At 38.9% G+C, this 25,153-nt stretch overlaps 1 protein-coding gene across 15 annotated transcripts in view; it reads right to left on the bottom strand.

Moving 5' to 3' along the window:
• Positions 1-4,406: 4,406 nt before the first annotated feature.
• LOC117555495 (nuclear pore complex protein Nup153-like) overlaps positions 4,407-25,153 on the bottom strand; it is a 44,200-nt gene continuing 23,453 nt past the window's right edge. For 12 of the 15 annotated variants that reach the window (XM_034230356.1, XM_034230364.1, XM_034230357.1 and 9 more), the window contains 9 exons: positions 24,990-25,085; positions 24,584-24,716; positions 24,366-24,442; positions 6,645-6,827; positions 6,352-6,543; positions 6,134-6,229; positions 5,641-5,773; positions 5,359-5,499; positions 4,410-5,255 (listed from right to left, as the gene is read on the bottom strand). In XM_034230356.1, coding sequence (XP_034086247.1) covers positions 5,212-5,255; positions 5,359-5,499; positions 5,641-5,773; positions 6,134-6,229; positions 6,352-6,543; positions 6,645-6,827; positions 24,366-24,442; positions 24,584-24,716; positions 24,990-25,085 — 1,095 coding nt within the window. In that variant the 3' untranslated portion in view covers positions 4,410-5,211. Of the gene's footprint in view, positions 5,256-5,358; positions 5,500-5,640; positions 5,774-6,133; positions 6,230-6,351; positions 6,544-6,644; positions 6,828-23,693; positions 24,199-24,301; positions 24,443-24,583; positions 24,717-24,989; positions 25,086-25,153 lie in introns of those variants that run through there. The other 3 variants (XM_034230370.1, XM_034230368.1, XM_034230367.1) reach the window with 3 other exon arrangements.

Here is a 25,153-nt window from a genome sequence, read left to right as displayed (position 1 = left end):
TAACGGGTCCCAAGGTGGATAGAACGGCATACGCAATGCGCTGGGGGGTCCAACGGCTCCGTGTGTACGCCCTATACGATCATTTTCTGATAATGATGAGGCTATAGCCCCGCCTTTCCCCACCTCTGCTGCTCACCCCGCGTCAAAGTAAACTGCACACTTAATTCTGATTATTTATCTTTCTCTCGATATGGACATAAACGCGAGTGAAGTCTAATCTGACAGGACGGAGACACCTCTCAAAATACCTAAACTAGTTATAAATATGTTTATTTTTACTGTCGGCCGGGTCACTCATTACTGGATCAGCTGCTGCATGAAACAGACACTGGCGCTGTCCGAAGAGAGGGAGGAACAAGAGAGGCTCCATGTATTTTATTATTATATAGATTCGTTATTCATTTGTTTTAAAGCTCAATAAATAACAAAGAAGACCTTTGACCGGCACTTTTATAATTTTGTCGGAAGATTTCAACTTTAATACACGTTGACTGGCGAAAAACTCTGCCCGGTTCCCTCGGCCCCCACCGCGGAGAATAAACAGAAGGGCAACCATGACAACCATGCTTCTTCTTTGCTTTTGTGGAGGAAGTTACAGCGTCACGTATAGTCTCCTGCATATGTACTGCAGCTTCTCCAGCGGTTGGAGCTAAACGGAGCTGTCTCGTGTGGACAGACACTATCCGGTGAATATTGCGTGTATTGGACAGACTCCGCCCTGTCTCAATCCAGCACTGAAGTCCTGGTTCATTTACAATAGGTTGTATGTCATCTTCATTTTTCTTAACCTTTTTTGTAAAAAGTCTTTGTTTTCTAAGTCAAAGAGGTTTTTCAGGTCTTGAAAGCTTCTCATTTCTCCCTTCTGGATAACCGTGCATATGGCTGTTAAACCCTTTTCTGTCCATTGCGTGAATCTACAGTCATAGCTTCCTGGTTTGAATCCTTTGTCATAGGCTATCCAGTCTAATAGTCCAAGTTCCCTTCCCAATTTAAATTGTTTAATGATAGAATACAATGTTTCTAGTGTAAATGTTGTTATTGGGTCTAGGTCTCCCTTTTCTTTAATATGGGGAGGCATTTCTCTTTGCCCTATGAATGGTTGAATTGGGGACTCATATGTAAGTATTTCGATGTCTTTCCAGCGGGCTATATAATCGGAGTTGCACCAGTAAATGAGAGGACGTAGTTGTGCTGCATTCCTTTAGGTTTGGAAGTGCCAGTCCCCCTTTTTCTTTAGGCTATTGCAGTGTGGTATATCTTATCCTAGGTATTTTACCCCCCCCCCCATATGAATCTTGATATAAGCTTATCCCAACTTTGGAACTGAATCTGCGGTATATTTATCGGCAATGATTTAAATAGATACAACAAGCGTGGTAGAATATTAATTTTCACTGTATTTATCCTGTCAATAAAACTCATTGGGTAAGTTGACAATTTTTCGAAATCTTTCCTTATATCTTTGTCAATACATTCATAGTTGCTTTGGTACAGCTTTGCTACATTTTTGGTTATGTTAACTCTTAAGTATTTAATTGATTTAGCTTCCCAGTTTACATTTAATTATTTTAGTTTTTGATTTGGAGCGCAGTTAAACATAAGGATTTTACTTTTAGATAAGTTTAATTTGTATCCTGAATATTCACCAAATTGTTCCATAATTTGCATTAGCTTTATAAAGGAGCTTACTGGATCATGACGTCGTCTGCGAAAAGGCTAATAACATGATTTTGTTGACTAATGTCTATTCCTGCTATTGCACTTTCCTGTCAGATCATTTGGGCTAATGGTTCTATATAGAGTAAACAGTCTAGTTCCTCTTTCCAATGTAAATCTGTCTGTAAGTAAGCCATTAACTAACTCGAGCTGTTGGTTTGTTATAAATAGACTTCATGCATTTAATTGTTTTATTACTGAATCCAAATGTCTCTAATGTTAGATGTAAAAATTCCCAATTGACCCTGTCAAATGCTTTTTCCGCATCGAGACTAATCAGTGCTGCTGGTATTTTATTTTTGTTGTATTCTATGTATGATGTGTAACGTTCTTCTGATATTATCATGCGTCTGTCTACCTGAAACAAAGCCTGTTTGGTCCTCATCTATGAGGTCTGGTACTATTGTTTGAAGCCTGTTTGAAAGTATCGTAGTGTCGAGCTTGTAATCAACATTAAGAATTGAGATTGGTCTATAATTTTGGCAAAATTCTTTATCTTTTAGTGGTTTGGGGATAACTGTAATAATTGCTTCTTTCCATGAGGGGAGAGTATCCTCTTTTGACATGATCCAATTAAAGGCACCTAGTAGCAGTGGAGACAGTTATTTTTCTAGTTTTTTTGTAGGCTACCACTCAGATGGGAATCCATCACTACCTGGAACTTTGTTTGTTTTCAGTTTTCCGATTGCCTTATGGATTTCATCTATAGTTATCTTTGCTATTATACGTTCATTTTGAACTTTACCTATAGAGGGTAGATCCAGTGAGTCTAGGAATGACTTTGTACGCATATGATTTGTTGTTGACGTTTGCATGTAAACATCTTTGTAATAATCTCAACAAATATTTTCAATTTCTTTGGGTTCATATTTAGGTTGATTTGTTTTAGGGTCATGTAGTTTGTTGACTGATTGTTGCCTGCTGCTTTCGTAATCATCTTGCCAACAACTTTGTACTGTAGCTTTGGGGCCTAATTCATAATAATTTTGTTTAAGATATCTTGCTTTTATCTCCATATCCTGATGTAGGAAGTTGTTAAAGTATTCACACGCATTTTCAGCAGGAAATGCATTTTCTAGTTCTTCTGTTTCTTTAATCTTCTTCTTATTTCAACCAATATTTTGCCGTCAAATAACTTTAGCCTACTTTCAGCTACATAAACCATTCAAATATCCAAAATATTCAGCCTTTTCATCACATGATGGGAAGCTTTCAACTTTTTCCAAATATTTTATAATTTTTAAAATATTCAGCTTTTTAAACTCAATGTAACTCAATGGGAGGAACCTTCAACTCCTCTTTTACCTACACCTTGCGCCAAATGCTTCTCCTTCCACATACTTTTAGCTAGAGACTTCATTCCAACTTTAAAATGACCACAATACCTTCAGCTTCAGTTCTTCAGATTTTTCATATCTTTTACATGTTTTGAGATGTTTAACTTAGTTTGGAGCTTGGTAAAGAGGCTTTCTTCAGATTTTAACATTAGTGCGTATTGCGCAGCTCGTTAAGTCTAGAGTACTACACTACACTTCCGTATTGGTCGCTGGGCCCGGAAAGACTTTTTCCCATTGACTCAAATTGGGAAAGAGACGTCTGTAAATCGTTGGATAATTTTTTTTAAACTAAATAAACTACCCAGTAGGAACATTTGTATAGCCCTTATTAAAAACATTCGGTCCTCAAGTTGTAAAATGCGCTAATAACGTTATTCTGAGAGTTATTTTCCTCAGCATTCTGAATGCGGATCTAACCCACGAGACCACGCCGCCCGGCACGTTAATATGACGTGTTCAGTACATGCGTTTTACCTTTACCCATGGATGCACACTAAGAATGGATTATATGATTATATGAATACTTTCTTGACGTGTCGCTCTCGCCAAAGTTGGGCCATTTTGTCTTCATGCGCCAATGAGCAACTCTCATAGGAATTAACGAGGCCCCGCCTCCCACGCTGTATCCAGTTCTTATTATACATCCATGGCTTACACACACAGGTGTTTGATAACGTCGACTCGTCACCTCAAACACAAACACACAGATTTTCTCAGCCTATTATTTTCTGTCTGATGGAGACTTCATACTCACTTCACATGTTCCACATATTTTATACATTATTGGTGACATATGGTTTTAGTCGAAAAGTTTGCAGTTAAAATATTCTGCTGCTTTTCAAAGTGTTATTACTTTATTTTCTCTTCTTATATTAATAATACACATTCATTAACTACTACTTACATTTAATATCTAACTCCTTCAGCCTACTTTCAGCTACAGAAACCATTCAACTATTACATTATTCAGTTATTTCAGGACATGAGGCTATATATTTTAATGTTTATACCTTTCTTAAACATTTTCGTTAAATATTAAGCTTGTTCACTATTTTCCCTACTCTTCCAGTTTAACATTTCACTTTCAAGATGTATAGGTAAAATTGTAAGTTAAAAATAACAAACCCAGTACTAGTATTGCATTAGTTAACATTTATCTTTTTTGAGGAGGTTGTGATGTTGGACTTGTTTTTTTTAACTGAAGTTATTAAGTCCATATTAAGTTTTTTTATTTATTTGTGTTTAGGTTCAGGCACTGGTGGATTTTTAAAACATTCAGGGTTCAATAATATACTAAGAAATATATTAAGTGATTATTTTTGCAGTGCTGTAAAATGAATGTTCACAAGCATGTTGGCAAATTGTTGAACATTTATTAAAGTGGTCAGTTCTTTAATAATGGTTATATCTCTTTAACTGCTTCTAAATCAGCTGCTATTCTCTTCTTAGTGTATTTAAAAAAAAAGTTTTAATACCTTGGTTGACTAAATAACATTTCAGCTTTCATTGAATATTTATTTCCAAAAATACGATTAAAACATCAACGTCAATTGTTACATGATACAATGTTCAAATTCCACTTGAATCCTTAACGATATGTACATTCACAGAAAATAAAATAACAACAATAATATTAATCAACACGTGTCTGCCATTTGCTGATATAATGAGTGACAGAAGAAGAACAACATGGCTTTTTTGTGTACGTCATCAGAAACACATTAATTGTAATTAATTGTTATATCTATTCACATCTGTACCCATTCAAATCATTCAAAGACTGATTTTCATTCCAGGCAGAGAGTCAATATATTTGTTTTCAATAAGGTTTACATGTATGAAGGAAATCCAGCACTCCTATGGTTAAAACAATACATTAAAAATTGATTACACATTAAACTAACAATGAATTGACATGTTTTGTTTCAGAGCCTACACAGATGTGAAAGCAGTTAGAAGGCTTTGGAAGATTGACCGACCTCCACCATTCCTACCCTCGCCTGCCAGTAAATTGAAACATAATGAAGCATAATTTTAATAATCTGGGAAGGATGCACTGTTTAAAGTCAACCTCCTGAGAGATGATTATATCCAGTAGCACACTAAGACGAATAATTTAGTTATGGTCTTGTCTTGACTTTCAGAGTTGTCAGTTTCTTCATAGCACGGTCAGACCAAGCACACCAACAGTGAACAGCAGAGCTAGATGGGAAACAAATAATGTGTTAGGCTTTGTTTACACGCATTACATTTCCTACATGTTTTAAAATCTCCTAAGGACAACATCTCTATCTCTTTTGCCTACCTTGGGTCAGAGATTGCTGGATTGTAATGGCATGGCTACCAGTGTTGGTGGCAAGCTCATTGGTGACAGTGGTGTTAGGATTTGCCAGGTCTACAAGAGGACTTTTTAATTGGGTGCTGGGGTCCCCAAGAGCACCAGTAGCTGTGGGTTGAAACAAAATATATTAGATATATATGTTTTGAACATGACAAGATATGTATCTATTATTTGTGAGTCTCTGTGACAGTTGATCTTAGTTGACTGTTTGATGTGTGAATGTGTATCTCTGTTTGGTAGGCTTACAGCTGTTGAAAGTTCCTGTGGAGATTGCGATTGCAAACTGGTCTACTCTAGTAATCTGGGCCGGTACAGTGGCGGAAAATGAGCACTGGATTTTTTTTTCATTGATTTTGCCCTTCACGGAATCCACAGGAAGCTGCAGAGCAAAGACGGAAACAGATGACAAAAAAGAAAGCTGGTTTTCAGTATTTTCATGCCATGCAAATGGTGATGGTTTAAATTAGAAATTGCAATTGTATTGCCTGAACTACATGTTCAAAAAGGCTAGATATGTGGCAATTTAATGCATACTGATTTAACCATAATATTTGAACTATCTGTTCAGTATTTGACGTAGAACAAAAATAAAATAACGTGTTATTAAAGACATACAAATCGGCTTCAGACCACATCATTTGTGTCTTTGTTCACAAAGTAGACAACAATGATGTGGCAGTTCATGAGCGTTCCACTCAGCTGCTATAAAGTCTAATTCATGCTCTTGGATTTTACTCACATCTTTCAGAGTCAGCTTGCCATTGTTGAGGACAGCTCCAAAGAATTGAACAACACCATTTTTGTTTGCACACACGTAGGTTGTGTCATTACCTCCCTGTGGAGAAAAACAAAAATTGTAACTTTTTTGAAAGAAGATTTCAAGCAAACTATTTCAGTAGCTGTGGGTTATACTTAGTGGTATTTAAATCTACAAGTGTGGGACATAACCTGACATACCAGTATGTTGTCGAGTGACAGGGTGGCAGCAAGATAGCCATCAGACTCTCCTGAAAGCCCAAAGTCAAAGTTTCTGCCGCTGCTCTGCTTGGCAGACAGAAAGAAACATGATGAACTTGTTGAGGGGTCGCAGTCCGAGGGCTCAGCGGCACAGAGCTGCCCAGTCCCGCAGTCTGCCCTGTTGATAGCTGTCTGTAAAGGAATAAGATATATATTTTTAGTGGGAGAAAAAATGTAGCCTCAATGATTTTCAACAATCTATTCCACAACGCTCTTTTGTTTGCTTTACTTACCAAAAGTTCTGTCACTGTTGTGTTAGGCGTTATTGCTGGCGCAGTTGTTCCATTTGTTGCAGCAGTTCCATTGGTTGCAGCTGTTCCATTGGTTGTAGCAGTTGCATTGGTTGCAGCTGTTCCATTAGTTGTAGCAGTTCCATTGGTTGCAGCAGTTCCATTGGTTGCAGCTGTTCCATTGGTTGCAGCTTTTCCAGCACTTTGAGCGTAGGTGCCCACAGACATCCAGGACAGCATCACCAGCAGGGCAGTGAGGAGGACTAGTCTGTTGTCCATGGCTGGAGAAGGTGGAGTTAGGTGGTTATTCAGCCTAATGATATGGTCAAACATAATGCTGCGTACCTGGACTCACATTCAGGTTCAGGTCCGGACTCAAGTCCAGAGGTTCAGGTTCAGGTCCGGACTTATAAGTCCGGACCTGAACCCATGGCTTGTGTCAAGTTGTGTGAGTAACTAAAGTGAACTTATTGTGAGCTAATTATCAATTGAAAATTAACTCATAATCAACTCAAATTCAAACTCGTCAGGTTTATTGTGCTCCCTTCCAACTTGTGTCTACATTTCTCTACAAAGTACAAATGTAAAAAAAACAATGACTTATGACAGTAACTACAGTGAACTACTACAAAGTTAAAACTAAATCCCTAAAACGTTGCTGAAAGGTAGAGTGTAGAGTAGACTATACGCATTACACTGTTACACACCTACTATACAGTATAGGCTACACTGTAGTGACTGTACAGTCAGAGTGTACTGTACTGTCTGTACACCATATATTTTCTACAACTCTACATGTGTACATTATACAGTACATACTACATACATAGTGATGTACATACATACTGTTAGAAATTAAAATCAATGTTGATATGGGGTAATTTTGAATTAAATACACTATTTAATTTAAATCAGTTTTATTCTGAAAAAACCGGAAGTTCACACTATTAACTTAATACTTTTATTCTGAAAATTCTTCACTTCCGGTTAGCATTAGCATGTGGTGAAATGCTACGTTTTCAAACCGTGAATCGAAGGTGAAATGACATGTGATGTTGTACACTGAGCACACTGGGATTAGCATTTATTGAGGCTGAATAACGTTTATCAGGGAATGTTTAAATAACCACAGACACCAGAATATACGTAAGTGCTAGTTTTTTTGCGAGTCCAAGTACCGGTTCCCGACGTTCCGGTTTTAACCGGACTTGAACCGAAACGTTTTACAAGTCCAGTACCGGTTCGGCGTACCGGTACGCAGCACTAGTCAAACACTTAGGACGTGTTGTTGCAAAGATTATATCATGAAATCTCAGAATAAAATCTTTAAATAAACATAACTCATAATGTTAGTTTGTTACAGCAAGCTTTTAGGGCTGGGCGATAAATCAAATATACTCGTATCTGTTCTACATACGATAGGCAAGGCAAGGCAATTTGATTTATATAGCACTTTTCAGCACGTGGCGATTCAAAGTGCTTTACAGATTAAAATCAAACGAGATTTAAGAACAAATACAGCACAAATACATTATTAAAAAGGCATTTAAAAACAGGCATAATAAGCAAAGGTAATGAAATAAATTAAATAAATAAACACAGCGGCAAATAGGTGCGTTTTTAGTCGGGATTTAAAAATAGGAAGTGTTTCAGCGGACGTGCACGATTTGGGCAGTTTGTTCCAAATTGTTGGGGCATAATAACTAAAAGCTGCTTTTCCATGTTTAGTGGTTATTCTCGGAACAGAGAGCAGACCCGACCCAGAAGACCTGAGACTCCTGGATGCTTCATAGTGATGGAGTAGGTCGTATATATACCTCGGTCCTAAGCCATTTAGTGATTTAAAAACTAGCAGTAGTATTTTAAAATCAATTCTTTGGCAGACTGGAAGCCAGTGTAATGATCTCAGAACCGAACTGATGTGATCCACTTTTCTAGTGTCAGTGAGTACTCGAGCAGCAGCGTTCTGAATCAGCTGCAGCTTTCTGATAGATTTTTTAGTGAGCCCTGTGAATACACTATTGCAGTAGTCGAGTCTACTAAAGATAAAAGCATGGACAAGTTTTTCTAAATCCTGTTGCGACATTAGTCTTTTTAATCCTTGATATATTGTTCAGGTGGTAATATGCAGACCTAATAACGGTTGTAATGTGACTGTTAAATTCAGGTCTGAGTCCATCACTACACCCAGATTTCTTGCTTTGTGAGTTACTTTGTAGTCTGCCGACTGAAGCTCTGTGATTACTTTTAATCGGTCCTTCTTTGCTCCAAAAACAATGATCTCAGTTTTTTGTTTGTTTAATTGGAGAAAGTTCTGAGTCATCCAGTCAGTGATGTGCTCAATGCACTTGCTCAGTGTTCTAGTCTGCATAGATGTGATAGCTTAGATCGCTCTTTTTAATAATTTCAGCCAGAGGTAGCATATAAATATTAAAAAGCAAAGGTCCTAAGATGGAGCCTTGAGGAACCCCGCATGACATATTTATCAGGGTTGATTTGTAATTGCCTATTGAGACAAAGTTTGTTCTGTCCTTCAAGTAGGAGCTAAACCAGTTTAGAGCTGTTGCTGAAACTCCCACCCAGTTTTCAAGACGGTCTAACAATATGTTGTGGTCAACAGTATCAAAGGCAGCGCTGAGATCTAATAATACTAACACTGATATTCTGCCACTGTCTGTGTTCAAATGGATGTCATTTAAGACCTTAACAAGTGAAGTCTCAGTGCTGTGGTTAGGTCGAAAGCCAGACTGAAACACATCAAAATCGTCAGTTAAAAACATGAAATTACTCAACTGTTGAAAAACTGCTTTTTCAATCAATTTGCTTAAAAAGGGAAGGTTTGATATTGGCCTGTAATTATTCATTATGGTTTTGTCTAGGTTATGCTTTTTTAGCAGCGGTTTAATTATTGCAGTTTTCAGGGCCTGTGGAAATACACCTGAGTGAAGAGACTTGTTTACTATGTGTAGTATATCTGAGGCCAAGCAATGAAAAACAGTTTTGAAAAAAATCCTGTCGGGATGATGTCGAGGCTACAGCAGGAGGATTTCAGATGTTGGATAATGTCTTCCAGGTCTTTAGCATTTCTCAGACGGAATTGTGACATGATTTCTGAATTGACTTTATGTGGACACAGGGACAGTACATTTGCTGTACCTGATGCAGAGGCAATGACTGCCTGTCTAATTCGCATGATTTTGTCAGTGAAGAAGGAGGCAAAATCATTGCAGGCCCTGGTGGATAGAAATTCTGAGGCTATCGACACTGGGGGGTTTGTTAGTCTGTTGACGGTAGCAAACAAGGCACGCAAGTTGTTTTTATTTTTGGTAATGATGTCAGAGAAGAAAGACTGTCGTGCCTTTTTTATTTCCTGATTATAGAAACCGAGTTTCTCTTTATATATTTCCAAGTGAACCTGGAGATTTGATTTTCTCCACCTGCGTTCAGCTTTTCTGCACTCAGTTTTTTGTATTTCATACTATAGATGAAATGTCTCTAAATGTTTTTAAGCAACCAGCATTAGACTTGCTTTGGCTTATTGCTTCAGCTGCTCTCTCCCATAGCTCTCTTTACCTCTCACAGAAACACACAGTAAAGCCCAGATATATAAAACATACAATCGCTGACTATCAACACCGGTAGAGTGGGCCAGGGCTGTTTACAAAGAGGCGTTTAAAATGCGTCGTCCATGAGCGGCAAAACGAATCAGGCGCACCCTGAACTTACGACCATACAGCGGCCAGTGAGGTTTTGGCAATTTTTCATATTGCAATACTAAGCTTATTGAAGAAAATGTCATATTACAATGTAAGTGTTTCGAATATGGTGCAGTCCTAATTTCTACATTAGAAATAATACAAAATAAAAAAATTCACTTGAATCACTGAAGAATCATAAATCAAAATAGTTGTTATATGATTTTGGCCATATTCATGTGGGACATGTGTTTTTAGTGATTATACAATGCATTGCTTTTCACTTTTATTTAGCTTGATTGAAGGGAAATGGTAATTGAAAATGCCACCTTGAAAGGTCATGGAAATGTTTTGACATTTAAAAAAATGTGATATCTTGATATTGTAAGATGTAAATGATTCCCAGTTTAATGTAACTATTCTATCATTCTGATTTGATACCGATACACAGGAGTGGTGGGGTGAGGCCCGGGCATCATGAATAGCCCTTTAATGTCTAAATATATAAATCCTCATACTGGTGTAATGGAAACGGATTTAAAATAACTGCGCTATATATGGCCTAAAAATATAATCTTGATAATTTGAGGTCTTATCGCCCAGCCCTGCAAGCTACTCTCTTCAGGGGTTGTTGAAGAGAACATGCAATAGGCTAGATGTAACTAAAATAAAAACATATCATTATTGAACCCAATTTTATTAAACTAAGCACCATTCATTAAGGTTATTTACTGTATTAAACTGAATACAATTATCAGTAACATTTGCTAACTAATAATGTAACTATATTTATTGTAAAAATGAACTGTAAAATGAAATGAAAACAGTTCATCTAAAATATAAATAACTATAGATTTTATCATAATATATTTAACTTAATATGAGTTTTTATTTACTTAAGTGTTGCTAATTGTGACGATTTAAATCACTGAAAATATAATTAGGTGATATATGTTATATATTATATATTAAGTTATTTTTCACTTCAAAATACATTTTAATTATAGTAGAGTTCAATTACAAGCTTTCCTCCAGAAGTAACAGATGTCAATTTGTTGCATTATTTAAGCTTACCTTTTTTTTTCTGCACTTCCAACGGTCAGGGAATTCGGGTGAAGAAGAAAAAGAATGCTCAGTTCTTTGATCTTGTGTAGTTTTAGTCTCAGGTGTCACAGAGGGACCACTTGCACTTAGGATGTTCTTAGCAGGATCCCAGGTAAAGATGTGATACCTATGCCCTCCGTGTCCGTATATATATATATATTTAAACTAAAGGGGGTTGGGCCAAGTACAGATTTCAGAGCCAAAACAAGAAAAACACGTTCTCAGACATAATGTATGGGTTTTTTAGGTGGAGCTGTGCGTAAAAGAATAATGCCTCAAGCGTTAGTGATGGAATGAATGTAAGGCAGGGCAAGTTTCTGTATGTAGCAACTTTCAACACAATGCAATTCAAAGTGCATTACAAAAGTGAACAAACATTACGAGCAAAGGTACAGCAATAGTGCAGCGGAATCACATTATAAAAAGAAATTTAAAAAAAGTAATTAAACAATAAAAATAATCAAATAAGCTTATATAGAATAATGCAGGTCTAAAATACAAGTATAAAAGCTACAGTGCAGTGGAAGATTAAAAGCAGCGTCAAAAAGAATGGTCTTCAGCCTGGATTGAAAAGAGATATGAGTTGCAGCGGACCTGCAGTCTTCTGGTAGTTTGTTTCAGATATATGAAGAATAATAACTGAACGCTATTTCTTCATGTTTAGTTCAACTTAGTTATTTCACCTGAAAAACATTTCCCGATATAAGCCCTCACTCTCAACTGATGACATCAAAAAACTGGTTCATGCACTCGTCTTCTCAAGACTAGATTATTGCAATGCACTCCTCTCCGGTCTCCCAGCCAAATACATCAACCGCCTGTAACTTGTCCAGAACAGTACAGCCAGAGTTCTCACCGGTACAAAAAGGTCCGCACACATAACCCCCATACTTAAACAACTACACTGGCTCCCAGTCCACTACAGGATCCAGTTTAAGGTTCTCCTCCTCACTTACAAGTCAGTGCCTCTGCATCAGGTACAGCAAATGTGTTGTCCCTATGTCCACCTAATATCAATTCAAACACCATGACACAATTCCATCAGATTAATGATAAAAACCTAGAGGACATTATTCAACTTCTGAAATCCTCCTCCTGCTGCCTTGATATGATTCCAACAGGATTTTTCAAAGATGTTTTTCGTTGCATGGCCTCAGATCTACTTCATATAGTAAACAAATCTCTTCACTAAGGTATTTTTCCACAGGCCCTGAAAACTGCAGTCATTAAACCGCTCTTAAAAAAGAATAATCTAGATGCTTCAGTAATGAACAATTACAGGCCCATATCAAACCTGCCATTTCTAGGTAAAATCATTGAAAAAGTTGTTTTTCAACAGTTGAGTAATTTCTTGCATTTAAATAGTTGTTTCGATGTGTTCCAGTCAGGCTTTCGTCCAAACCACAGCACTGAGACTGCTCTTGTAAAGTTCTTCAATGACATCCACTTAAACACAGACAGTGGCTGAACTTCAGTGTTGGTATTATTAGATCTAAGTGCTGCGTTTGACACTGTTGACCACAGCATATTACTCGACCGACTAGAAAACTGGGTGGGACTTTCGGAAACAGTTCTAAATTGGTTTGAATCCTACTTAAAGGACAGAAAAAACTTTGTTTCTATAGGTAAATACACATCTGAGTTGACAAATATGACATGTGGGGTTCCTCAAGGCTCCATCTTGGGGCCTCTTCTCTTTAACATCTACATGCTACCACTGGCTCAGATAATGAAGAACAACAAAATAAGTTACCATAGCTATGCGGATGACACACAAATTTACATAACAATTTCACCAGGAGACTATGCTCCAATTCAAACACTGAGTAAGTGCATTGAACAAATCAATGACTGGATGTGTCAGAACTTTCTCCAATTAAACAAAGATAAAACTGAGGTAATGGTTTTTGGAGCCAAGGCAGAACGTATAAAAGTTAGCGCTGAGCTTCAGTGTGCAATGTTCAAAACAACAGATAAAGCCAGAAATCTAGGTGTAGTCATGGACTCTGACCTGAGTTTCAACAGTCACATTAAAACAGTTACTAAATCAGCCCACTATCACCTAAAGAATATATCTAGGATTAAAAGACTAATGTCACAGCAGGATTTGGAAAAACTTGTCCATGCTTTTATCTTCAGTAGACTGGACTACTGTAATGGTGTCTTTACAGGTCTCACTAAAAAATGTATTAGAAAGCTGCAGCTAATTCAGAACGCTGCTGCTCGAGTCCTCACTAACACTAAGAAAGTGGATCACATCACTCCTGTTCTGAAGTCTTTACACTGGCTTCCTGTGTGTCAAAGAATATATTTCAAAAATACTGCTGCTGGTTTATAAAGCTTTGAATGGTTTAGGCCCAAAATACATTTCTGACCTACTGCTAAATTATGAACCATCCAGATCTCTCAGGTCTTCAGGGACTGGTCAGCTTTCTGTCCCCAGAGTCAGAACTAAACATGGAGAAGCAGCGTTCAGTTATTATGCTCCAAATATCTGGAACAAACTCCCAGAAAACTGCAGATCCGCTGCAACTCTGACTACTTTTAAATCCAGACTAAAGATTTTTATTTTTGCCGCTGCTTTTAATTGAACTATTTACATCTTAAACTGCACTGTAACTTTTATCCATGTATTTTTTCTTTTAATGTTTATTTTATTATCTTTTCTTTTTAATGACTGATTTTAAATGCCATTTTCTTAATGTCTTTCATTTTTTGTAAAGCACTTTGAATTGCCTTGTGTTGAAAGGTGCTATATAAATAAACTTGCCTTGCCTTGCCTTGCCTTGCCTTGCCTTGCCTTGCCTTGCCTTGCCTTGCCTTGCCTTGCCTTGCCTTGCCTTGCCTTGCCTTGCCTTGCCTTGCCTTGCCTTGCCTTGCCTTGCCTTGCCTTGCCTTGCCTTGCCTTGCCTTGCCTTGCCTTGCCTTGCCTTGCCTTGCCTTGCCTTGCTTTGCCTTGCCTTGCCTTGCCTTGCCTTGCCTTGCCTTGCCTTGCCTTGCCTTGCCTTGCAAAGCCCTGAATGGACAAAAATACCTCTGTGACCTCATCCGTACCCAGACATCTACCCGCTCTCTCCGCTCCAGCCACGCTCCTCTTCTTTACATCCCCCGCACACATCTCCGAACAATGGGAGACCGAGCCTTCTGCTCATTCGCCCCGCGCCTCTGGAACTCCCTCCCAGATCAGCGGAGATCTGCCCCTTCCACAGAGGTCTTCAAAACCGGCCTTAAGACTCTCTTCTTTCGGCAGGCCTTCCAATAAACTTTGAGCATGGTACACCTGGAGTACTGCCATTTGTATCGCTATCTCCGACTTTTATTTATTTATTTATTATTTATTTATTTTTTATTATTATTATTATTATTATTTGTTTAATCTCTTAAATTGTATCTGTGTCCTTTGTTGTGAAGCGCTTCGAGATTTGTCTTGGCAGATGAGAAGCGCTATATACAGTAAATTAAATGTATTATTATTATTAACTCTGGGGACAGAAAGCAGACCCAGATGACCTGAGAGGTCTGGCTAGTTCAGCATGTAGCAGAAGATCAGACATTTATTTTTGCTCTTTCAGTGCTTTATAAACCAGCAGCATTATGTTGAAGTCAATTATATGACCGACAGGAAGCCAGTGTAAAGTTCATAACATTTAAGTCCACTTTTCCACTTTTTTAGTGTTAGTGAGGACTCGGATTCTGAATCAGCTGTGGCAGTCAAATATATGTTTAGTAAGACCTGTTAAGCCTCCATTACGGTCGTCGAGTCTACTGAAGATATAGCATGGACAAGTTTTTCCAAATCCTGCTGAGATGTCAGTCCTTTAATACTAGATACATGTTTAGGTCATAGTAGGCTAACTTGAAATTCAGGTCAGAGTACATGACTACACCTAGGTTTCTGGCCTTTTCTGTTGTTTTGACACATTCAGTCATTGATTTGTTCAATTAATTTGCTCAGTGCTTGAATTGGACCATAGTCCAATGGAGAAGTGGTTATGTAAATGTATGTCATTGGTGTAGCAAAGGTAATTTATTTTGTTGTTTTCTATTATCTGAGCCAGTGGAAGAATGTAGATGTTAAAGAGAAGAGGTCCCAGGATGGAGCCTTAGGAAACCCCACACATCATATTTGTCAACTCAGATGTGTAGAGTTACCTATTGCAACACATTTCTCCTGTCCTTTAAGTAGGATTCAAACCAGTTTAGAACCGTGCCAGAGTCCCACCCAGTTTTCCAGTCGGTCTAGTAATATGGTTTGGTCAACAGTGTCAAATGCAGCGCTGAGATCTAATTATACTAACACTGAGATTCGGCCACTGTCTGTGTTTAACTGGATATCATTAAAGTCCTTAAAAGGAGAAGTCTCAGTTCTGTGGTGCGGTGGAAAGCCTGACTGGAACACATCAAAACAGTTATTTAGATCCAAGAAGGTATTCAGCTGTTGAAAAACAACTTTTTCAATGATTTTACCTAGAAATGGGTGGTTTGATATGGGCCTGCAATTGTTAATTAGTGAAGCGTCTAGATCAGGGGGTGTCAAACTCAATTTCATCACGGGCCACATTCACATTATGTGTAAGTTGTAACTTTAAGACTATATAAAAATACATATATAAATATTTAATATATATAAAATAATGTATTATATTACATTATTGCCTCTGCATTGGATTATTATCGGATAGGGTAATAACTTCATAATTAACTACATCTGAAAGCAGAAGTCTAGGGCAAATAATTGCAAGTCTCTTCAGTAATGTCACAAAATGATTTAAAAAGAAAAGCCAAAACAAATAAATAATACATATTTAGAAGAAAAAAAGACAAATTCTGAGAAAAACGTCAAATTTGAGATGCATTGTGGGACATCTAGTTTATGGGTAACTTGCTTCTGTAAATCGCAATGCAACCGTATAATAAACATATTATATTCTTTGCAAGCTCTTGTGGGGCCACATAAAATGAAGTCACGGGCCAGATTTGGCCCCCGGGCCTTGAGTTTGACACCTCTGGTCAGGCCCGGTTCCAGAACAAAATGACTCGGGGTGCATCTGAGATTAGAGAGGGTGCAGTGGTAAAGTGCTATTTTTATAAGTGGGGAGTGGACCTAACACCCTAGGGCAGGGGTGGCCAACCAGTCAGAGGTTAAGAGCCAATTTTTTTCTATTTTACTGCAAAGAGCCACATCAAACACACAGTCACTGATACCGCTTGTTTCAGTTTTTTGTTTTCTGGAGACAAGATTTCAACCACGTCACTGATGCATTTTTGTGGCATTGGGATATATATTTTTTAAATCCTCTGGAGCAGAGAGAGGAGCTGTGGATTATTGGTATTGATTAATGCATCAGTGTTTCTTAGGGTCAAAAACACTAAACTCACAACTTAAAATGAAAGCGTTTAGTTTATTTAATAAAAGAGCACATGTTCAATGTGAAAAGTGACAGTAGTTATAGATTATTTGCAATTTGGTGCTATGTATATATATATTAAAAATAAATAATAATTATATATATTTTTTAAACACCTTGAATTCCAGGGGGGGCGCGGGGCTCCGTTGGCGGGAAGCAGCGCCCCTCCAAGACAATGGTAGGGGAAACACTGGATAGTGTTTAATCAACGATAGGTTTCCCCCCCCTCAAAGGTGATTGGTTCACTGCATCACAGGTATTATTGTGATTGGCTCTTGGGCCACATCAAAATTAGACACGCTGTCATCCTCTCATACTGACTCCTGACACCACACATACACACGTAGGGAGAGCCGGGACGAAAGTAACACGGGACGAAAGTAACGGAGCGATTTTATCCGAGCCCAAACAACTTTGACCGGCCAAATTACGTCAGAATTATCAGCATTCAATACTTAACAGACCTACTAAATATCATGTTTAACTGTCAGGAGTAGCTAGCTAGTGTTGTCACGATACCAACATTTTGTTTTCGATACCAAGTCAAGAATTGCGATTCCGATTATTTTTCGATACTTTTCTTAAAAAAAGGGAAACAGTCTTAAATGTAATTATTGTGCTTTATTTCACACCAGAACCATAACCATAACACAAACTTTTAAACAATGACAACAATAAATAAAACAAATGACAATAATTCGTATTAAATCAAATTAATACATTTCTTACAGACGGGCCTCGTGGTGTCCGTGGCTTGCCCTCACTGTCAGAGATATAGCTAAAATACTTCCAAATTTCGCTTCTGGCGTCTTTTTTGTCAACAAGCCGAGGCGCAGCGGCAGTTGCACTCCCACTTGCAGCCATGCTTCTCGTTTTCTCACATACTCTGGCAGCTAGCGCGTGCATGAGAGAGGGGAGGGACTTAGAGCGTGCTTGAGAGGGGCGGGACTGCAGGCACGGCTGCAGTGCAGGGAATGGAAGCAGAGCGCTGAACACACACGGCTCTTATTAAACGGCGCTTTCTCACCAGAGTACTTTCCCCCGTCATTCTTAAAGTACCGATACTAATGAAACGGAGGAATAGTAACGTTTTTAACGGCAGGGTATCGCGGTACCTTTCAAGTATCGGTACACCGTGCAACACTAGTCAGGAGTCAGTGTCTCTCCCCCAAACTCACACATATACAATTCGATATGAACTGAAGAGCCGCATGAAACTAGGCAAAGAGCCGCATGCGGCTCGAGAGCCGCGGGTTGGCCACCCCTGCCCTAGGGGGTCCTCATCTCCTCTACGAGGGTCCTCACCTCCTCTAGGGGGGTCCGGGGGCATGCTCCCCCGGGAAGATTTGTTTTAAAAATATTGAAGTTAAAAGAATCAATCTGGTGCACTTTGAGAGCAAAATGAAGAGATCTATGGATCTACTGTATGTGCTCTTTGCTTGATTCATGCCTTCCCAGTCCCTTATCACGTAGCCTATAAGAGCATGGTGCCAGTTGTTGTAGCCAGTTGTGGTGAAGGCATCTGACGTACTTGAACCGAAATGTCTACATGCATAGCAGAAGATGGCATCTTTTTACATGAATATTCCAGCCAATCTCTGTTTTGAAACCATGAGCTGCAAAATGAGTAGCCGACAGGCGAGTTGGGCACTAAATATACCTGGGCAGGCTCTGTTTTGCCGAGGTCCTCTGGCACTTGCGGGCCGCTGAGGGGTGGCGGTGTTTGGGGCAAGAAAGACGGCTGCGGCTGCTCCGCCTCTGTGGGCGAGGCGGGCAAGTCGGGCGTTATTGTCCACGACAGTGGCCGCGGGTAACGTAATGTCCCCATGATCTGAACTGTTATTACCTGCAGTAGATGCAGTGTTACTGCTAGCGACAAGGGCTGGTTGTTTTAACAATTTTCTGATGTCCATCACTGACACTGATAGCTTTGTAAGAACCTTGCAGATGACGAACGCGCAACGGCACAGGTCACACGCACCTGACATAATAACGTTACTTACCGTTTAAATTGACCAAATAAATGCAGCAATGTTATTTAACCACAATTCCAATTTATTTTATTTCAACTAAATTCTTCTTCTTATTATTATTATTACTATTATATATGTAATATTTTTCACTTTTTTTTTTTTTTTCACTTTTCATTTTTTAAATGAGGGTGCATAACGACTCAACTGAGGGTGCAATGCACCCTTATGCACCCCCGTAGAACCTGGCCTGCCCCTGGTCTAGATTGTTCTTTTTAAGAGTGGTTTTATGACTGCAGTTTTTTTAGGGACCTGTGGAAATGTACATGTATGTACAAGACTGAGGCTAGGTTATAAGAAACATTTTTGGAAAAGCCTGTTAGTTGAATATACTGTACCTGTACGGAGATGATGTCACTGCTCACTTAACCCTCTTTCACTCTGCCAGATTGTGGTTTCTAAATAACTTCCTTGGATATTAACAAAACTTGTAACATTATGGAAACTATAGCAATCTTATTGTTATTTGGTACAGGGGTTCTATTATGGCTCTATAATATGATATAGCAGTAACATTTTGTGGCGGGTGGCTTGTTAGACGCTTTGGATAAAAGCGTCTGACAAGTAACATGTAATGTAACATCAGTTTCAAGTTAAACGACATCTTGGTTCAAGGTTCTTTATTGTCAGACTAACATAGCTACAGATTAATTATGTCGTTGAAAATCTTAGGTCACAGGCTTCTCCAACAATGCCACACAATAATACAGATAAGCAGACAATATTAAAACAACATTAAAATATACTATATTAAAAGTAATACAAAAGAAAAATAGTTTTTAAAAGAGAGAAAAAAACGTGGAATAGTGCAATACGAGTCTATATACAAGTTATTGGAATGATATATTAGATAATACATAAATAATTACTAAGTAGCAGATGAATGTTATGAAATTGTTTCAGCAGTTCAGTTTTTTAACAGTCTTATTGCCTGCGGGATGAAGCTGTCTCTGAATCTGGTTGTTTTAGTCCGGATGCTGCGGTAACGCCTGCAGACTGAACAGTTTGTGGCTGGGGTGATAGGGGTCTTTTATAATCCTGAGGGATTTCCATGGATGGCAGCTCCGTCCTGGTGATGTTCTCTGCAGTTTTCACCACCCTCTGTAAAGCCTTACGATTGAGGTCTGTGCAGCTGCCGTACCAGACCGTGATGCAGCCAGTCAGGATACTCTCTATGGTGCACCTGTAGAAGGTCAGGATACTCTCTATGGTGCACCTGTAGAAGTTGCAGAGTATCCTGGAGTCCATGTTGAACCTTCTCAGCCTGCAGAGGAAGAAGAGCCGCTGTCGAGCTTTCTTGGTGATGGTGGTGTGAAGAGTTCATGTCAGGTCCTCAGTGATGTGGACCCCAAGGAACCTGAAGCTGCTGACTCTCTCCACCGTAGTCCCATTGATAGCGATGGGGGCGTGTCCCTCTCTGTTGCTTCATGTAATCCACAATCAGCTCCATTGTTTTGCTGACGTTGAGGGGGTGAAAAGTTAGGACGATTCTAAGGGCCCGTGACTGACAGGGGCCCCAAACATTTTTAGAACATTAAGAAAAAATGTTTAAGTAACCTTTCATCAATCATCAATAATTAACATTAATATAACGTTATATTGATAATGTACTCACTAAACTTACGATTCATTTAACTTATTTTCTTCCAAAAGTTAATTATCCAAAGCATCAAACACCCCCCTCTATTTACATGTAATGGTTTGGTCCTGCCTTCAAACGCTGTGCGGCACCGGCCCTTTCTAGCAGAGAGTGAGTGCATGTGAGCAGGGATGCTAGTACTTACGTGTGTACGATGTCTCAACGACTAACAAAGTCAGGCTTTCAAGAAAGAAAAGAAAGGAGAGAAAGAGAGAGGGACTAAAGGGCGACAGTATGTCACCCAGTTTTTCAAAAGAAAAGGTGGGTGTGGTGGAAATTAGTCTGTTAGCTAAGCGTAGTCCATTGTAAATAATAATTGTAATGTTTTGCTGACATTAAAGGTGGGGTAAGTAAGTTTGAGAAACCGGCTCGAGATACACTTGTTGTTATATTGCTTGAAATGCTCTTAACATCCCGATAGCAATGAATATCTTAAGTGCTTTAACAAAAAATCCATTAAAAAAAATTAATCGGTGGAAGCCGTGGCGCTGTAAAAAGCACGACCAATAATTTTAGCCGGCCCGGCTAAAATAACTGGATGGCCTACCTGCCTGTCAGCCTTCCATCTGTGCACAAACTTATCTCGTGCCCTCATTGGTCATGTGCGCGTTTGTGTGTGTTGGAGGAGGGGCTCTGTAAGGAAGTGGCAGATTTTTTTCGGTTGTGTATTTTCAAATTCTAGCTCACTCGAGCTGGTTTCTCCAAAATTACCTACCCCACCTTTAAGTACTGTTAATATCTTCACAGAAAATTCTGAGGTTTTTAATTTCACTCCTCTTTTAGCTGACATTTAATAAATGCAGGTACATTTTTAGCAGCTATTCAAAAATGTACCTGCAACTGATGTCCTGGCATCAGTTGTCCCTCCCCTGGTGCCAGGACCAACAGATCCATCTTTAGGCTCCGCAGCCCTGTCCCCCCATAATGCTTTGCAGTCTTGCCGTGCTGTCCATTGAAAGCCAGTTGGCTAGAAAGCTGGACTTCAAGGACTTGATCAGTGACTTTGCCTGTAAGAAGGCTAGGCGCTGGGCTCTTGGTGAGTAAGGCTGAGCAAGGGCTCGTAATAACTGTTAAAGGGCAAGGCTATGGTAACGATATTGGATCACTACACACAAGATGCATGATGAGAAAAAGACTGAGAACAGGTAATAGGTTCCATTCAAAAATGTTATTAAAAAGGCATGTACACCATAACAGATGACTATTGAGATCTATTGTCGGGAATGTTAGTGTTATATCAAATAGTGAATTCTACTGCAGTAGAATGTTGCACGTCTGCACAGTGTTATATGTTCACCGCTCAGTGTCAGTAAATATTGTGCAGTTAGTATTGGACTACAAAATAGATGCAAGCCTATACAGGTAGTTATTTAAAGCATACATGAGTCGGTTGGGTTCTGGAGGTGTGGTTACAGCATTGTGCTTGGTTGGCGTGGCCTGGTGGTGGGGCCCAATGTGATATCTTTTCATGGGGCCCAAAGTCCCTGGCGGCGCCCCTGCTGTTGAGCCAGATGTCTCTTAGCTTGATGGCCAGCTTGGAGGGCACAATGGTATTGAGTGCTGAACTGTAATCAATGAACAGCATTCTCACATATGTGTTCCTCTGGTCCAGGTGTGAGAGGGCAGTGTGGATGGTGAGGGCTATGGCGTCGTCTGTGGACCTGTTTGCTCTGTAGGCAAATTGCAGGGGGTCCAGAGAGTCAGGGAGGGAGGAGGTGATGAAGGTTTTGACTAACCGCTCAAAGCACTTCATGATGATGGAGGTGAGTGCTACTGGGCGGTAGTCATTGAGGCTGGTGATTATTGTTTTTTTGGGGACAGGAACGATGGTGGAGTGTTTGAAGCATGTGGGGACTACAGACTGCAGCAGGGACCTGTTGAAGATGTCTGTGAACACCTCTGCCAGCTGAACTGCACACACCCCGAGAACACAGCCAGGGATGCCATCAGGTCCAGGAGCCTTGTGTGGGTTAACCCTTTTAAAGGATTTGCACACATCTGCCCTGTTTAAAACAAAAGGGCAGGGCTCCTGGTCCTTCTGTGCCTCCACAGCCTGGCTGCTCTCAAAACGTGCAAAAAAGCTGTTCAGCTCATCTGGGAGAGATGCGCACGCAGACACTCCCGCAGCACCCCCGCTGCTCCTTTGTAGTCTGTCATTGTTCTTAGTCCCGCCCACATGTTCCGGGTGTTACAGCCTTTGAAGTCAGATTCATTACATTACATTACATTGCATTTAGCTGACGCTTTTATCCAAAGCGACTTACAATAAGTACATTCGACCAGGAAGACACAACCTTGAAGAAAACAGAATCATATAAGTACATCAGGTTTCATAGAGCCAAACATTTCAAGTGCTACTCAACTGGCTTTAGATAAGCCAGTCCTTTATTAGTATATAAGTGCTTTGTTAATAGTTCTAGATTCCACCTTCTCTTTGTACTGTCTCTTTGCATTGCTGATTGCTCTCCGTAGATCATATTTAGATTTCCTGTACTCCTCCAAATCTCCAGCTCTGCGCGATAGTGCGCGCTTTCAGCTTGGTACGAACCTCGCCGTTTATCCAGGGCTTTTGATTTGGGAATGTTCGTACAGAAACCTTCGGTACCACGTCATCGATGCATTTCCCAATAGGCAGATGACCGTGTCCGTGTGTGTTGATGTTATTGTCCTCAAACACACTCCGTAGATTCGCTTTTATTTATTTATTATTTATTTATTTTATTCAAGGTTATTATAACATTTCAAATTTAATAAATGTTATCATACATATTGCTGAGGGTTTTAGGCTTATACATCATGATTATGTTCTGGTTGAGTTTCTTTGAAGACTTTTAGTGTTATGGAGAAATTCCAGTCAAATATAAGTGTGACTCATGCTCTTCATTGTCTGTTAAATATGGTAAAGGAAACCATAAATTGACAAGATTTATAGGTAAAATTGTAAGTTAAAAATAACAAACCCAGTACTACTATTGCATTAGTTAAAGTTTATCTTTTTTGAGGAGGTTGTGGTTTGTTTTTTAACTCCAGTTATTAAGTCCATATTAACTTTATTTATTTATTTGTGTTTAGGTTCAGGCACTGGTGTATGTTTTAAACATTCAGGGTTCAATAATATACTAAGAAAAATATTAAGTGATTATTTTGCAGTGCTTTAAAATGAATGTTTACAAAAATGTTGGAAAATTGTTGAACATTTATTAAAATGATCAGTTCTTAATAATGGTTATCTCTTTAACTGCTTCTAAATCAGCTGCTATTCTCTTCTTAGTGTATTTAAAAAAATAAAATTTCAGCTTTCATTGAATATTTATTTCCAAAAATGCGATTAAAAAATCTACTTCAATTGTTACATGATACAATGTTCAAAATCTACTTGAATCCGTAACGATATGGAGCTACATTCACATACAATAAAATTAAAATAATAATAATCATCACATAACACAAACACGTGTCTGCCATTTGCTGATATCATGAGCGACAGAAGAAGAAAAACATGGCTTTTTTGTGTACGTCATCAGAAACACATGAATTGTAATTAATTGTCATATCTATTCACATCTGTACCCATTCAAATCATTCAAAGACTGATTTTCATTCCAGGCAGAGAGTCAATATATATATATCAGTTTCCTCATAGCACGGTTAGACCAAGCACACCAACAGTGAACAGCAGAGCTAGAGGGGAAACAAATAATGTGTTAGGCTTTGTTTACACGCATTACATTTCCTATATGCTTTAAAATCTCCTAAGGACAACATCTCTATCTCTTTTGCCTACCTTGGGTCAGAGATTGCTGGATTGTAATGGCATGGCTACTAGTGTTGGTGGCAAGCTCATTGGTGACAGTGGTATTAGGATTTGCCAGGTCTACAAGAGGACTTTTTAATTGGGTGCTGGGGTCCCCAAGAGCACCAGTAGCTGTGGGTTGAAACAAAATATATTAGATATATATGTTTTGAACATGACAAGATATGTATCTATTATTTGTGAGTCTCTGTGACAGTTGATCTTAGTTGACTGTTTGATGTGTGAATGTGTATCTCTGTTTGGTAGGCTTACAGCTGTTGAAAGTTCCTTTGGAGATTGCGATTGCAAACTGGTCTACTCTAGTAATCTGGGCCGGTACAGTGGCGGAAAATGAGCACTGGATTTTTTTTTCATTGATTTTGCCCTTCACGGAATCCACAGGAAGCTGCAGAGCAAAGACGGAAACAGATGACAAAAAAGAAAGCTGGTTTTCAGTATTTTCATGCCATGCAAATGGTGATGGTTTAAGTTAGAAATTGCAATTGTATTGCCTGAGCTACATGTTCAAAAAGGCTAGATATGTGACAATTTAATGCATACTGATTTAACCATAGCATTTGAACTATCTGTTCAGTATTTGACAACAATGATGTGGCAGTTCATGAGCGTTCCACACAGCTGCTATGAAGTCTAATTCATGCACTTGGATTTTACTCACATCTCTCAGAGTCAGCTTGCCATTGTTGAGGACAGCTCCAAAGAATTGAACAACACCATTTTTGTTTGCACACACGTAGGTTGTGTCATTACCTCCCTGTGGAGAAAAACAAAAATTGTAACTTTTTTGAAAGAAGATTTCAAGCAAACTGTTTCAGTAGCTGT

The sequence above is a fragment of the Gymnodraco acuticeps genome, unplaced genomic scaffold (assembly GCF_902827175.1).
Source record: "Gymnodraco acuticeps unplaced genomic scaffold, fGymAcu1.1, whole genome shotgun sequence".
NCBI lineage: Eukaryota > Metazoa > Chordata > Actinopteri > Perciformes > Bathydraconidae > Gymnodraco > Gymnodraco acuticeps.
The sequence above is the reverse complement of the archived record's forward strand: the minus strand, read 5'-3'. Positions and strand labels throughout refer to the sequence as shown.